This window comes from Panulirus ornatus, chromosome 29 (assembly GCF_036320965.1).
Source record: "Panulirus ornatus isolate Po-2019 chromosome 29, ASM3632096v1, whole genome shotgun sequence".
Classification (NCBI taxonomy): domain Eukaryota; kingdom Metazoa; phylum Arthropoda; class Malacostraca; order Decapoda; family Palinuridae; genus Panulirus; species Panulirus ornatus.
Genome location: NC_092252.1, coordinates 17,778,603 through 17,796,067, shown reverse-complemented (window position 1 = coordinate 17,796,067; position 17,465 = coordinate 17,778,603). Strand labels below are relative to the sequence as shown.

The window sequence follows — 17,465 nt, the reverse complement described above, 5'->3', positions numbered from 1 at the left end:
CGGCGTCTCTTTAATCATTGATCATTTAGGACGATTGCGCTCTCGTTAATCATCGATTATTTGAAATCAAGGTCTCCCTGTAATCAATGATCATTTGAGATGATGACTCATCGTTAATCACTGACCCTTCTGGACGATGGCCTCCCGTTAATCACTGATGACCTTCAGTTTATCAATGATCATTTTCAGACGCCCTGCCGTTAATCATATATCACCGGGGGGGGGGGGGCGATGGGCCTCTCGTTATTCACACAGAATATTTAATTCGATGACCTCTCGTTAATCACTGATCACTCGGGAGGATAACCCCACTTTAATCATTTGATATTTGGCAAGATGGCCTCCTATTAATCACTAATCCTTTAAGACGATGACTTCCTCATTAATTTACTGATAAAAAGATTAAGAATATCTTTTTGGGAGTAAGGCGGATGATGAAGTGAAGATTAAGGGAGACAGGGCGTTCGGGGAGAGAGGGAGAGAGAGAGAGAGAGAGAGAGAGAGAGAGAGAGAGAGAGACGTGTACTCGACGTGGCACGACGCGAGGTACGGCAACATTCTGCGCAGAGATTGACCATAACGACGTCTGCGCAGATGTTGGCTATAAAGACGTCAGCGCAGATGTTGGCTATAAAGACGTCAGCGCAGATGTTGGCTATAAAGACGTCAGCGCAGATGTTGGCGATAAAGACGTCAGCGCAGATGTTGGCTATAAAGACGTCAGCGCAGATGTTGGCTATAAAGACGTCAGCGCAGATGTTGGCTATAAAGACGTCTGCGCAGATGTTGGCTATAAAGACGTCTGCGCAGATGTTCCCGAATGAGACGAAACAACGGTGGTTGGGAGGGAGTATCGTCTGTGGAGTTTATCCTCGCTGCTTCTATAGTGTATCAGAGTGTATGGTGATATTCGCCAAGTCAAAGAACTTTTATGATTCCATCCTCTCGGTGTGGGTCACATGGTACACTCCACTCGGTTCGGGTCACATGGTACCCTCCACTCGGTGTGGGCCACATGGGTCCCTCCACTCGGTGTGGGTCACATGGTACACTCCACTCGGTGTGGGTCACATGGTTCCCTCCACTCGGTGTGGGTCACATGGTACACTCCACTCGGTGTGGGTCACATGGTACACTCCACTCGGTGTGGGTCACTCGTTTCCCTCCACTCGGTGTGGGTCACATGGTACACTCCACTCGGTGTGGGCCACATGGTACACTCCACTCGGTGTGGGCCACATGGGTCCCTCCGCTCGGTGTGGGTCACATGGTTCCCTCTACTCGGTGTGGGCTACATGGGTCCCTCCACTCGGTGTGGGTCACTTGGTTCCCTCCACTCGGTGTGGGTCACATGGGTCCCTCCACTCGGTGTGGGTCACATGGTTCCCTCCACTCGGTGTGGGTCACATGGGTCCCTTCGCTCGGTGTGGGTCACTTGGTTCCCTCCGCTTGGTGTGGGTCACATGGGTCCCTCCGCTCGGTGTGGGTAACATGAGTCCTTGGTCCCTCCGCTCGGTGTGGGTCACATGGTTCCCTCCGCTCGGTGTGGGTAACATGAGTCCTTCCACTCGGTGTGGGTCACATGGTCTCTCCGCTCGATGTGGATCACATGGTTCCCTCCGCTCGATGTGGTTCACATGCTAACCTCTGCTCGAAGCGGTTCACACAGCGCGTGTTAACTGCTTCATCCACTGACTGGCCTGAACACAGTGTACAGTACTGAGCTCGCTTTACCTGGTGACAAGACTCGCTGCATCGTCCATTCTTGCTTCTGATCCACCTCATGCTTCGTATCCAGCTCCTGCGTGACCTGACCTGACCAGCGAGCTGTCCACCAGTCGAAACTCAGGTCCTATTACAGGTATAGCTAACAAGTTCAACCTCCTGGAACTACTGCTGTTGTCAGGGGTCAACCTCTTGTGAGACCTTCCTCATCCTGTGTTCGAAACCTAGCCTCCCTCGTCCTGTGTTTGGGCGCCAAATATGACTCTCACCCCAGCTCGTACGTCAGGTGGAGACGTATTCCACCCCTGACCTTCAGAGCGAATTGATGAAACCAGTTGACGTGTCTCCAACCCATTGATCTGGGTGGCCAGTTTGTTATCCTAACTGCACATCTGTGCTGGAGGAATTACCGTGATAATTATCGAGTAAATGCCCAGATTATCTTCACTTATACTCATCAGTTCCCCTGAGAAGGGCGACCAGAGTTGAGCTGGTGGGTTTCCGGCAGAGGACCGTTGTTTCGTGTTGTTGCTGTTGATCGCCTTACAACGGGGAACCAACAGGTAACGGTGTCCAGCCTGAGCCCACTAGACCAGCTCTGGCCGCTCCACTCAAACGAATTAATTACCGTAAGCGAAATTAATGTGGGTAACTGGCCAGTAATTAATCCACTACTTCCTCCAACACAGATGTTCAATTAGGAAAAGTAGAAACCCAGGAATAGATTATATGGGTTACAGATTTGGGAATAAAAAAAAAAAAAAGGGGGTTGTAGATAACTCTTAATTATGATAGATATTATAATGATCGATTTCTTAAAGGAATTACACTTATCCCAATCGTTTCCATAACACGTGAACCAAAGTCACTCCTGGACATTTTTCCAGCCACGAAGATCCATTCGTTATTCCAGCCTCAAAGATTTCCCATCACTGGGTCTTAGTCTCTCGTGTCCAGGTGAAATCTCACTTCCAGTATACAATCTACTCTCGTTCTAAACACAATATCATGGGAAGCATTAGGTGATATAGGTACGAGAAGAGAAGCCTTGTCTAAGTGACCCTCTCTGGATGCAGTCTATTGTAATTGGCTTTGCCATTATCAAAGGGAAATGTTGCCGAACACTAAATAGGAAGGTTCTGGAGGTAGATATTCACAACATTATGAACCAGAAATATGATACAATGAATAGAAACACAATGAATACTTGTTCTTACGACGAAAGGTATAGGGCAAGGAAGGGTTCTTAACCTTGGATCCATGGACCATTTACCTGTGGTCTAGAGAAGGATAAACCAATGTTAATAGGTAAGTAGATAAATGATCAAATAGATTTTACCATTGGTATCATCCCTAGTGAAAGTTTGGGTCATATTGGTTCGTGAGTGTGATTTCAGACTTGATGAAATATTAGATATATATGTAGAAAGGTTGTCCATAGACACAGCGGCTGTCTCTGAGTTCAACAACCCTTTGATATATGGCGACGGCAGAGGAAGATGTGTGTTCTCCTTGACCAAGCTGTGAGAAAACTGAGGCAACCAGATGTACGACACGAGGCACCGGCAGCCACACTATGAAGCTAGAGTACATTAAGGACGTTAGAGCTTAAGTCGTAACTCTCAAACTTGGTAGTTCCAGACGTTGCAGGTGGGGGATGGAGAGAGAGAGAGAGAGAGAGAGAGAGAGAGAGAGAGAGAGAGAGAGAGAGAGAGAGAGAGAGAGAGAGAGAGAGAGAGAAGGTGTGTGGTGATTTTTTCCTGATTTTCATCAAGAATGAATATTTGTAAGAAGGAAAACGTTAATGGAAGAACCATAATGGAAGACAGACAGTGTGCTTGACCCTTAATAGAATCGAGAGAGTATAAAAAAAAAGTTTTAATCGACCATTAGCCTCATAATTCTTAGGATAATCTCTGCAGTAAATGAACTTTTGAACCACAGGTGAATGATCTCTTTAGATTTACAGGTAATTGAATTCTTTTTGATACCACAAATTAGCCAGAAAGTGAAAGTCGTAGCAAACTTGAAGGTAACTGGAAAATGATCATATTTGCTGTGATTTCGAACCGGTCAATAAAGGCCAGAGAACAAGGAAAAGGTAAATGGAATTGTTCACATTAAATGCTTTGGGAATGAGGGTAATCCCCTGCTACACAATACCTAGAAATCCTCTGTTCAAAGTAAAACAAGGAAATGATTACGTTCAGCTTACAGTGTGTGGGGTAACAGGATATGAATCAAGCCGAGAGTTGAGTGTTATATCGACCACAACACACCACCGCGTTACAACACCAACATCTTAAATATATATATATACACGAATAAAGTGCATATGAACGCGCATCTTCATGGAACATACAAACCTCCAACAGCCAGGATCGAACCAGGGACCCCTATGCCACAGGCGGGAATGCTACCGCTACGCTATGGGCCTGCCTAATAGGAAATAACTATTCGAATACTATGTACTCCAATACCCTTCGTCTCACGTTGGTGAGCAACGGGGTCTACACCGGTTATTTCCCAACAGGCGCACATAGCCAGCAGGTAGCATTTTACCGAACCTAACTGTGCAACGCGGAGGTATATGAATATGAATAAAGACGAAGGGTATTCGAGTACATATATATATATATATATATATATATATATATATATATATATATATATATATATATATATATATATATATATATATGTGTGTGTGTGTGTGTGTGTGTGTGTGTGTGTTACGGGTACTCGCTACAATGTGAAAAGCATTACTTTTATGTTTCCATTATTCTCAGTAGTTGATGTTGAACTGTGACTTAGAGATATGATAAAAGAAGCATTTAGATACTCACGGAATATTGCAAGGTAAATATCGTAAGTGCGACATGCATTGGTCTTAATAGACCAAGAACTAATGAGACGCAACGGGATATATCATTATCCTAATTGATGGCCGATACTTCCGTGTATAATTTATGGTCGTTTGAGCCTTATGGTCACCCAGGGTTTTTTATGAAATGAATTAATGAGTTTGTAAATGATATGCTTTGTAAACATCCCCAGAAGATCCCCGTGTTTACGACATGAATCTTGTAAATGGGATGTGCACCTGTTTCTTAGGTCAGGTTCCTGTATTCAGGTTGTGACAGCTACATATACAGGAGTCTACAGGTGATGTTGAAGTTGTGGAACAGGAGGGTGGAGGTGGTGTGGCCGGTGTGGAACAGGAGGGTGGAGGTGGTGTGGCACTGTGGAACAGCGGGGTGGATGTGGTGTGGCAGCTGTGTAACAAGAGGGTGGAGGTGGTGTGGCCGGTGTGGAACAGGAGGGTGGAGGTGGTGTGGCCGTTGTGGAACAGGATGATAGAGTTAGTGTGGTAGTTGTGGAACAGGGGGATAGAGGTGGCGGGGCAGCAGTGGAAGAGGAGGGTGAAGGTGGTGTGGCACTGGTGGAACAGAGGGATGGATGCAGCACTATAGAACAGGAGGATGGATGCAGCACTATGGAACAGGAGGATGGATGCAGCAGTATGGAACAGGAGGATGGATGCAGCAGTATGGAACAGGAGGATGGATGCAACAGTATGGAACAGGAGGATGGATGCAGCACTATGGAACAGGAGGATGGATGCAGCACTATGGAACAGGAGGATGGATGCAGCAGTATGGAACAGGAGGATGGATGCAGCAGTATGGAACAGGAGGATGGATGCAGCAGTATGGAACAGGAGGATGGATGCAGCACTATGGAACAGGAGGATGGATGCAGCACTATGGAACAGGAGGATGGATGCAGCAGTATGGAACAGGAGGATGGATGCAGCAGTATGGAACAGGAGGATGGATGCAGCAGTATGGAACAGGAGGATGGATGCAGCAGTATGGAACAGGAGGATGGATGCAGCAGTATGGAACAGGAGGATGGATGCAGCACTATAGAACAGGAGGATGGATGCAGCACTATGGAACAGGCGGATGGATGCAGCACTATGGAACAGGAGGATGGATGCAACAGTATGGAACAGGAGGATGGATGCAGCAGTATGGAACAGGAGGATGGATGCAGCAGTATGGAACAGGAGGATGGATGCAGCACTATGGAACAGGAGAGTAGATGTGATATATTTGCCATGTAAAAGTCATCAAACGTTCTGATGGCCGGAGATTAACGTCATTAATCACACACTGGTTATTTTGCCGATGCTCTCTCTCTCTCTCTCTCTCTCTCTCTCTCTCTCTCTCTCTCTCTCTCTCTCTCTCTCTCTCTCTCTCTCTCTCTCTCTCTCTCTCTCTCTCTCTCTCTCTCTCTCTCCCTCCGCTGGGTCAGAGCCGATACTGTGATAATCTTTAGTTCCATCTTGCTCCACTTCATTGCTCGATGGGTCGACTTTACTTAGAGAAGAAATTCATTTTTTTTTTTTTCTTTGGAAATCTCGAGATCTACACAATGATCAGTTCTGGTGAATCTAAAGATCTCTTCCTCAGTGCCATCTTCAGGTGCACGGAAACTCTTGGGTTCAGTCACACCAGTCAACTTGACCTGACCTCCTTGACGGTTCCTCTCCCCCAGCCTTCCCCCCTTGAACCTGACTTACGATAGCTTCCCCAGGTCCCCGACCCTAGCCCACGATAGCTTCCCCAGGTCCCCAGTCCCCGGTCCTAGCCTACGATGGCTCCCCGGTCCCCTTCGAGCCTACGAGAGCTTCCTCGATCCTCGACTCTACCTTACGATAACTTTTTCCGGTCCCCAGTCTTAACTTTCGATAGCTTCCTCGGTCCCCGGCCTTATCCTACCTCATCGTTACCCACAGGTGGACGATAGCTTCCCCCAGGCCCTCTGACCCCATTCCTCAACGATTGTTCTCCCGGTTCCTTAACCCTCTTCTCGTACGATAGTTCGTAAGCACTAAACAAGAAAACTGATGGATCCAACATCTACAGCGTCGGCTTAATGCCATCTGACCTAAGGGTCCCCCTGTCGGCGAAATAAGCCCCTCCGCACAGTAACCTCCCACCCCCACAACGTGCTGGCTGTGGCCGCAGCCACTGCCAGACGATCACTGTGTTCTCCAGTACCACAAGACATGACTTCGGTCAACAGTATAGAGTTAGGTGCAGCAGCCGTGTCTCTACCTCGTCTTCCGCTCTGGAGAAAAAGGCAAATAATTATCCTGAGTATAGAAGATTTTCGATAACTATTTACTGTCCTTTTGCCAATTTATTTGCTATATTTGTCGACTATTTTCTGTAAAAGAAAGGCTGTTACACTTATCAAGAAATGTTCACATATACGGACGGAGTATGGAAAAAGGAGAGACTTTTACAAGAAAATGAGATGTACGTGCATACAAACGGCATGAAGAGACCCGCCTTTCGTATCTTTGGAAAATGTTGGATTAAACAGAGCGATATCTATACATACCTGGCTAATCTTATTTTCAACCTACGTTAACAGTTCCCATCAGCGATCTACGGTGGTGATAATGAGCGAAAAATCAGGGGAACAAGTCACAACTATTCCCGCCAAAATAAGCCATGTTCCAGACGCCACATTCGATGAACAAAGCGACCATTTATACTTAATCAAAGCTTCTAAACTAAAGATAACAAAGCTCTATAACTTAATAGAAGAATGAATAGAAACATTCATCAGTGATAGCCAAAAATATAAACTCCTTGTGGATCTACATAAGCCCTTGAACACGTGTAGAAGAATGCCACGATCGTAGTTGATTTATGCCCCGGGAACATTATTGGAAGAAAACAAAGGCATGTGAAACGACTCTTCAAGAGTTGTATTTTCTTAAACATCAAATTATGTTTTTTGTCTCTATCTCCCCTCAGATCTCTCTCTCTCTCTCTCTCTCTCTCTCTCTCTCTCTCTCTCTCTCTCTCTCTCTCTCTCTCTCTCTCTCTCTCTCTCTCTCTCTCTCTCTCTCTCTCAATGACTGCGAAATCTTTTCTTCAAGCGAGGTCGAGAAACCCACCGGTAAAGTAGCTCAAAAATAGCCACTAATTGCCATAGTTTTAAATCCGCTGTTGTGGACGAGATTGCTTCGGGAATAGGGTAGTAGATTTATGGAACCAGCTGCCAAATACAGTAGCGGAAGGTAGGTCTTTAGGTAGCTTTAGACGAAGGTTGGATGATGTGTTTATGGGTTCAGGCGATTGGTTGTAGGGTGGACAGACTCAGGACCTGCCTAGCATGGACCACTAGGCCTCCAGCAGTGTCCTCACTTGTTTCCTTCTTATCAAATGGAGTTGTGTATGCAAGACGACGCTGCGTTCCGGAAGGGCTCAAGTTTCGTACGTCAGTCACCCAACGACACTACACATCGTTTTCTGTGGTTGCGGTCTTGGCTTCGCACCACATGCCGTTTTCTTTCTCATGATGTACAAGCTAGAGCTTCGTCAGTAATAATTTTCCTTAGATCATTAAGACGGGAGGAACGCGTGGACATCAGTACTTCCCCCATCGTTTGTATGGGAGGAAGTCAACCATTCCTTATGATGTACCTTGATGTCCCGTAAGTTCATGATGTCAGCCTGAGGGTGAGAGGATGTCAGGACCTCACGGCAGGAATTTGGAGAGCTGAGAAAGAGGTTATGAAATACATAGAGGCTGGAGGACAGTTAGCGAAACAAAGGAAAATAGCCTTAGTTGGGAGACAGATTCTGATCCACATGAGGTCGAGGTTTGAGGATATCAGAAGGCCCCCAAGACGTGGAAGAGGCGTGTTGCTGTTGGGATAAACACAGACCCCTCTTTTGAAAGGGTTTAGCAAGAATGTTGTCAGAATGTTAAGTCTCACAGGGATGTAAGGCATCAGGCGAGACATTAGCCAGCCAGGGGGTGTTCACCAGAGGAGAGGTCACTAGGAGGACCACGAATGCTGGTGAAGTGAATGGTAAAAAGTGTCAAAGTCTATTAGAGGCGCAAGAGTCGTAGGAGAGGTTGATATTGGTATTGCTTGAGTCGTTCCTCTCATTGGCAGCAGAGTCAGGCGGGAATTCGAAAAATTTTTGCACTCCATGATGCCAGGGACAATGGGCCATATGCTTCTTTCATGTTTATATTAGAAAAAAATGGATCGAAACAAGAAAGAATATGAAAGAAAATAGTACAATATGTGACCTGTACATGTCGAGATAAGATTTGAGACGAGCCAGGTAGACTAGTTTTACTCAGACAGCAGATAAGAACAGCAATCCTAACATGGAGTTTGTAAGGTGGGTCCATATGTAAGCCAGCCAACAAATGAAAGATATAAGAAAATAAGAATCAAATATTATAAGATAATAATGAAGGAGCGAAGGAACTTTGGAAAGACTTATTGTGGACAGGACAAATGGCAATCCAAAACTTTTCCTTATGTTCATCAGGAGCAAATTACTGGTTGAATGGCAGTTAATCAGGCTGAAGGATTTGAAGAGAAGAGTTCTTGATGATGACAAAGAGACAGAATTATACCCTCAACTGCCACATTATATATATATATATATATATATATATATATATATATATATATATATATATATATATATATATATATATATATATATATATATATATATATATATATATATATACCCTAGCCCAAGCTAGGTACCCATTTTATCGACAGACCTCTACAGACTCGACCCCAGGCGGCCCGTGAATGCGTCACAATCATCAGCGCTAACCGCTACACCGCGGACCTCTAACCTAACCTAACTTAATCGCTACACCACGGACGTCTAACCTAACCTAACCGCTACACCGCGGACCTCTAACCCAACCTAACCGCTACACCGCGGACCTCTAACCTAACCTAACCGCTACACCACGGACGTCTAACCTAACCTAACTTAATCGCTACACCACGGACGTCTAACCTAACCTAACCGCTACACCACGGACGTCTAAGCTAACCTAACTTAACCTAACACAAGGAAAATCTTGCTCTAAGTTTTTTATATAGTTTAGTAAGTTTGAGAAATGGAGCCACCTCCACCTGGGAGAAAGACGGACAAATACTATTTGTGGCCTGGATTAGAAACTAATACAACATTGCTGCCACATTCATCATGTTGCTTCCACGTCCAGCAAGTCGTTTAAACAGGCAAGCAAGAGAGGGACTTCACATTTGGTTGAGTCAGGTCAGCGATGGTGTGTCTTACACTTGGGTAATACGGAAGGACAACCAGATACCCTCCAGGTCCGTCGATCTACGAAGAAAGTCACGAATCACTGCTGTTGCTTTGTGGATCCTAAAGGACTCCTGCTAACACCAGATGTCGCCAAAATGTCAGCCTGTCTCAAGTAGAAGCTGGGGAATTATCGTGTATCTTCATCCTACAACACTGAGGATGGAAACTGGCCACAAGCTTACGTAATCCTCCAACCACTGACGGAGCATCGGCTACAGCCAAACTCACGGTAGTCAGCTGATACACGTGCAAGATGGGGTGGTAAACCACAAGCCAGAAGCCACAAGGGAGAGCAGGTTTTGTGCTGTTGCGCAGGTTTGTTGCGCATGTTCAGAGTTCGCCTGCGACAATTCAGTGCCATCAGAGATGACTGATGACCGTCGTAATGTGAGAAAAACACCTTGAGAACAAGATGTACTGTATTTACTGTACAACAGGTGGAGTCTTGAACATATTCACACTGTACATTACTCTATATCTACCAGTTTAATAGTCATGATGGACGACTATGTAAGTGATCATATCAAATACATTTGTTTAATGTTAGCTGAGAAGGCACTAGCAACTGAATATCCCGATCAAGGCCATCTCATTAACGTAATACATATCTAGATACACTCAAGCTTCAAACAGATACCTAATTCATCGACCAACACCCGAGTGAGGATGAACTGGCTGCTGCATCCAGGACTCATTCGAACCTATGCGTTCGACCCAGGGTGGTCCCATGAATATGTATCGATTACTTTTCTCTTGATCTGATGATGCTGGAAGTATGCCTTGGAGTCATCGTATTTCTCATCCGTTCTCACAAAAACTATGAAATATAAGTCTGATCTTTTTTTTTTCTTTAAATTAATTCTTGGTTTGTTTATATCAGTTAAGAGATTCTCTCTCTCTCTCTCTCTCTCTCTCTCTCTCTCTCTCTCTCTCTCTCTCTCTCTCTCTCTCTCTCTCTCTCTCTCTCTCTCTCTCTCTCTCTCTCTCTCTCTCTCTCTCTCTCTCTCTCTCTCTCTCTCTCTCTCTGCCGCCAGATAATTATCTTCAGTATCGTGTGAGGCATCTATGTCCGGGCTACTTGGCTGTCGCCTTTCTCATACATTGGCACAACTAGTCTGTGTTTGAGTGTATTCATCCTGCATGCCACAAGACGGTAGCCTGGCCACCTTACCTGTCACAAGACGGTAGTCTGGCCACCTTACCTGTCACAAGACGGTAGCCTGGCCACCTTACCTGTCACAAGACGGTAGCCTGGCCACCTTACCTGTCACATGACGGTAGCCTGGCCACCTTACCTGTCACAAGACGGTAGCCTGGCCACCTTACCTGTCACAAGACGGTAGCCTGGCCACCTTACCTGTCACAAGACGGTAGTCTGGCCACCTTACCTGTCACAAGACGGTAGTCTGGCCACCTTACCTGTCACAAGAAAGTTACCTTACCTGTGATAAGAGCTGAGACGGCGGCCAGCAGGACGGAGAGGACGACGGAGGGCCCCGCCCACTCGGCCGCCCCCACGCCCACGTACACATAGCCGCCCACGCCCACGACACTGCTGAGGGCTGTCGCGGGGGAGAGATCCTGTGTTAATTACTGATGCTGAGGTAGTGCTGTGTGGATAGTTACTGATGCTGAGGTGGTGCTGTGTGGATAGTTACTGATGCTGTGGTGGTGCTGTGTGGATAGTTACTGATGCTGAGGTGGTGCTGTGTGGATAGTTACTGATGCTGAGGTGGTGCTGTGTGGATAGTTACTGATGCTGTGGTGGTGCTGTGTGGATAGTTACTGATGCTGTGGTGGTGCTGTGTGGATAGTTACTGATGCTGAGGTGGTGCTGTGTGGATAGTTACTGATGCTGAGGTGATGCTGTGTGGATAGTTACTGATGCTGAGGTGGTGCTGTGTGGATAGTTACTGATGCTGTGATGGCGCTGTGTGGATAGTTACTGATGCTGAGGTGGTGCTGTGTGGATAGTTACTGATGCTGTGGTAGTGCTGTAGAGATAGTAGAAGATGTCATGGCAATGGTGTAGCTTGTTACCACTGCTGTGGGGTTGACATGCTATACCAACATTTACATAAGGGATTCAACCCCCTTCAGGTAACATATATAACCAACATGTGCCACATGAATCTCTCAAATCTTTCCCCTTAATACACCTTGAATGACCCCGGATCCATTGTCCTGCGCTCCGAGCTGAAGACACTGGCAATACGTTAATGCGAAGGAAAAAAAAAAAAAGATAAGTATTTATTGCACTGCTTAAGTGACAGTGAACCAGTGAATCGGAGAGATAATGAACTCCCACAATCACAGAAGTTCCACTCGCATCTCACACCTCGCTGCCTCGTGTTTACAGACACACCACCCGAGTGTTACCCACAGGACGAGAGAGACTGTGGCTCAACCCGAGGACACAGACCACCACCAGTAGACCACCATGACCAGGGAACAGACCATGGTATTTAGAGAGACCAAGACGATGATCATTGACACACAGAACAAGTACACGCTACCACCATCCACCCCCTTCCCTGCTAGGTCACATTACCAGCAGTGATCCAGGTCACATACACCAGTGGTAGCCCTGGTCACATACACCAGTGGTGGCCCAGGTCACATACACCAGTGGTGGCCCAGGTCACATACACCAGTGGTGCCCCACAACACATCACCACAATGAACCAGATGATATTGCCAGTGGTGCCCCAGGGTACATCACCAGTGGTGCCCCAGGGTAAATCACCAGTGGTGCCCCAGGTCATATCACCAGTGGTGCCCCAGGGTACATCACCAGTCTAGTGTCCCCAGAACACATTACCAACATCTCCCAGGTCACATCACCTTCCCCACATGAAAGAGACAAGAGGTAAGTTCATTGCCACCATTCTCACTCCCTTCCTTGTAAAAGTTTAAAGTTCCTCATAGATCAAGTTAGCTCCAAGTTCCTGTTGTCACGTGAGGGTAGAGCTGGTGGTGTTAAAGCAAGTCATCATCTTGGCCTGGGCCACAACTGAGACATTACCTACACCTCGATCAGTGGCTAATCAGCTCGAAGACGGATGACAGGCAAATGAATACACACTTCTATACATTATGAATGACTCTATAATGAATGACGAGGGAGACAAAGGAAGAGTGTTTTAAGGAAGAATCTGTTAGACGATTGTATACATTTCGGTAACAGAAAATCCGTTCGCGAGAGTCGAGAGAAAAAGACATCAAGTGCTGAAGAAGGCAGGAAACGTATGGAATTGTCGTCCCTCAAAGAAAGATCTATTAGAATCCATTGTGCAACTTGATTGCTAAGGCCTGACAGAGACATGCTTATATAAAACAAAGATGAAATATAATAAAAGAAAATAATTTGTTGAGCAATGAATTCATGAAGACGAGGGAAAACTTAAGAAAGAGAAAAATGGGAAATATAATCTAACAACACAGACCGAGCCTGGGAAGGTGCAGGTGAAGACTCGAGAGGGAATTAAAAGTTGGAGGAAAGAAGCAATTACCTCAACGCTCGTGGACGACTGCAGATGTTCTCATCATCTACCTGGCGATGAACGGATCCTGTTCATGGCTGCAGTGGAGTGTTGTTTGTTGGGCGAATATATGAGAGGTAATGACACTTGACCTCTTCAAACGCGAATGAAGGCTTCACTAGGGGAGTGGGGAGGGAGGGGACTGTAAAACGTTTTCTTTTTTTTATTAGAAGAAAATAAGGGTTTTAGATCAATATTGTAGGATCAAAGGTTTTTAGATCAAGAAGGGTTTTAGATCAATATTGTAGAGCGTCTTGCACCGAGATAACAGAGCAAATGTGCATCAACGCGATGTACCCTTTTTTTTACCAAGATAACAGAAAATATTGCACCAAGATAGCAGAACGTTTTGTATCAAGATAACATAGCGTTTTGGATCAAGATAACATAGCGTTTTGCATCAAGATTACGCAATATTATGAAGTTAGATAAGATAATGATTTGGACCAAGATAACAGAGCTTTTGCATCAAGGTAACTTACTATTTTGGGAGTACATGAGAAGGACATATATATAACAGGAGACCTGATGGTCCATGACAAGGTTTTCTGCTGGAGAGAGTTGAAATGTCTTGAGATCACAATTCTGAGTGTGGTAGGGACAGGATGGTAAGACAGAAGCCAGCTTCCAACTCACCCTTCCCTCCGGCACAACAGCCGATATGAGAAAAACCTTCACAGGAGCACTATGGTGTATGGAGAGAGTATACCGCCATGGTAATTCTATAGGAAAGAGCGATTGGGGAAAGTTTTCCACTACTACGACCGAGGAGGCTCGAACCTGCAACGGGAATGATCGGATGAGCATAAAGCAATAAGACAACAGAGACTTTTAGGTGAAGAGAACGGAGGGTTTTGATAGATGAGTGTACCCAGGAGAGGTGAAAAGGTGCAAGGAGCAAGCGGACGAAGGAGACACGTACAGCAACGCCACCAGACGCGAGAGAGAGAGAGGCAGCGCTATCAAGTTCCCCAGAGGGATGGAAAACCAGGAGGCACTTCGTTGTAGTCCTCGACGTCTTCGAAGCATCGACCAAGGTGTAGCGTGTCTTTGCTTTGTACATTTCCTCGTATTCGTTATCTATCTTCTGTCTCTTCTCGACTGCACGTCTTCCTCTCTGGACGTGCCATTGCGGTAGCTGCTGATGAAGTGATTTCCTCCACTCCTCCCATCAAAAGTGATGCTCGACTATCACCTCCTGTCTTTCCCCTCTCTGTATATGACTTTCTTCCATATCGAACCCTATTCACTCTTGCGCTAACGACTCCGCTTACACTTACACTCACTTTCCCTCTCCTCTCTTTCTCTAGCTGAATAGATTTGCTCTCTCGTTTCGCACCAGTGCAACATCATGATTGGAAAAGCAGTGACCAGGTTAAATCTATCGGTGCAATTTTTCCCTATATCTCTCTATCTAGGGGTCACTCTTTTCCCCCAGTTCAATTTCAAAACACCACACGTCACCCCTGTAATACTATATCCACGTTGGGCATAATCACATCCTCCATTCTGTCCTGGAAATCTCACATGATCAACATCGCCAACTCTGCTTCCCGGAAATCGTGAGTGATGTATGAGTGCCAAAATTAGTTTTCTTAGGAGCAGCAAATTCATATTGACACGGGTTTTGGAGTACGGTTCACGTGTCTTGGGTGTTAATAGCCTCCGTCTCATTATTCTCCTGACATCACCTCTCTCCAACCATCCCTTCCTGTACGTGGCGGTGTAGCCAATATGGGGCCACTGTTCCCGTGAGCTGTCTACATGTATCCTCACTCCCAAGGCCTGGACCTGCAGTAAGCGTGTGGCTGCTGCTTCCTATGGTTTCTGTTGAGGCTTGACCGTTGTGATATCATCTTCTTCCCTCGAAGACCCACCTGGCCTGTGGGATTCTCTACCCTCTTTCGTATTCCCAAATTTTCTACAACTTTTCTGCATTTTAAAAGCCAAGTTCACAAACACTTTCAGAACTGTGATCAACGTTGAATGTTTTCCTTTCACGTAATTCTTATCCCTGATAGACTTTGATTGTGGCAATCGATTGCCTGTATCATATATATATATATATATATATATATATATATATATATATATATATATATATATATATATATATATAAACCGATATACCTCTAGGTGCCGAAGATTTGAAACTCGGTCCTACCGCAACGTAGGCCGGTGTAAACACTTCCATATGGATAGACAGATAGACAGACAGACAGAAAGATAGATGTGTGTAATAGACAAGAGAGGAAAATAAGATAGATAGGAGGGGACCTACCTAATGTCCGACCATAAACCCCAACATTTGTCTCACTGGAGAGCGTCACTGAGGGGGAGGATGCCTTCAAGCCATCATGGCATCTTGCCAGGGAGACTCGACCCTCTCCTCCTACCTCTGCACCTCACCCCACCACCACAACTTCTTCCACACATCAACGGCGATGGAGGAACTCATTTCTCTTCCTTTGATATCATATTCAATATCCTTAGGAACGTACTCCTCCCTCTCTCCCCACCACCTCCCGCCTCCTGCAAGAGAGTTCTTTTCGTTCGGTGCAGAGCATCTGATCCAAACTCATTCCCTCCATCTAAACACCGTTGCCTCCAGAACCCACCAGAGGCTCCAGCACCACGGCCCATCAGGTTATGTAAATCCTGGAAGGCAAGCTGAGGGGCTGACTCCTCCTTCAGGACTAAGCGGGACTCGCGAACTGCATCGAGACTTGGTTCGTACGTCATCTTCAGTCAAAGATCCAGTACCTCAACACATCCCAAGTCCTCTGTATCAGTACCAGCATTCTTCATCCTAGTCCTCATACCAGTACCCCGTGTGTGTGTGTGTGTGTTGTGTGTGTGTGTATGTGTGTGTGTGTGTGTGTGTGGTGACGTGATAACACTATGAGTTCCACCTCCGTGCCTTACGATCGGTCAACCGTGGGTAACCAAGAGTCCTCAACCTCCCGTCTAGATGACGTTAACCTGCGGAATACATTGAACAAACTCCTGGTGAGGGAGGAGCCATCACAGGACAAGATGCAGAGGATGACAGGCAAACACACCACAGCCGGGGTGGTTACGCGTGAGGCAAGGAGGCACGCATTCAGATGAGAGAGAGAGAGAGAGAGAGAGAGAGAGAGAGAGAGAGAGAGAGAGAGAGAGGTAGCTGTATGATAATCTATAATCATAAAACGAAGTGGAACCCTGGATGGTCCAGGGACTCGCATCGTCTGAGGACGAACACTTGACCGGCCGTGTTGGACAACTAGACCTGGGGATGTCTGTGCTCCTGCAGGTGGAGAGGAGTTCGGGTGGTCGTGTGGGCTCTCTGCCACCCGTCAGACACCCGTCCTCACCTCCTAGTGACTGGAGGAGAGTCTGCTAAATCCGCTACACTCTGAGGACCAGACAGTCAACTCCAGAACCAATTTGTCAAATCCAGGACCAGTCAGTCAATTCCAGGGCTAGTCAGTCAACTCCAGGATCATTCCGTCGCCTCCACGACAAGTCAATCAACCCAACGACCAGTTGAGTAACTTCAGGACTAGTCCATCGGCACCAGGGCTATATTCAATTCAGGAACCAGATGGTCATTCAACTCTTGGGCCATTCAGTCAACTCTTCCTTGAATTACACACTACACCATAGCCATCACCTCCACCAAGACCCATCATTCCCACCACCATCAACTCCACCACGACCCATCATCTCTACCAAGACCCATCATCTCCAGCACAACCCATCATCTCCAACCAGACCCATCATCTCCAACCAGACCCATCAACTCCACCAAGACCCATCATCTCCAACCAGACCCATCAATTCCATCACGACCCTTGATCTCCACCACGACCCATCATCTCCACCAAGACCCATCGTCTCCACCACGACCCATCGTCTCCACCACAACCCATGATCTCCACCACGACCCATCATCTCCAACCAGACCCATCAACTCAACCAAGACCCATCAACTCCACCACGACCCATCATCTCCAACCAGACCCATCATCTC

The 17,465-nt window shown here is 46.3% G+C and overlaps 1 protein-coding gene across 2 annotated transcripts in view; it reads right to left on the bottom strand.

Annotated features, from left to right (window-relative positions):
- The window catches only part of LOC139758170 (cationic amino acid transporter 3-like), an 86,080-nt gene that overhangs the window by 54,191 nt on the left and 14,424 nt on the right, over nt 1-17,465 (bottom strand). For both annotated transcript variants that reach the window (XM_071679353.1, XM_071679352.1), the window contains exon 2: nt 11,351-11,470. In XM_071679353.1, coding sequence (XP_071535454.1) covers nt 11,351-11,470 — 120 coding nt within the window. The remainder of the gene's footprint in view (nt 1-11,350; nt 11,471-17,465) is intronic.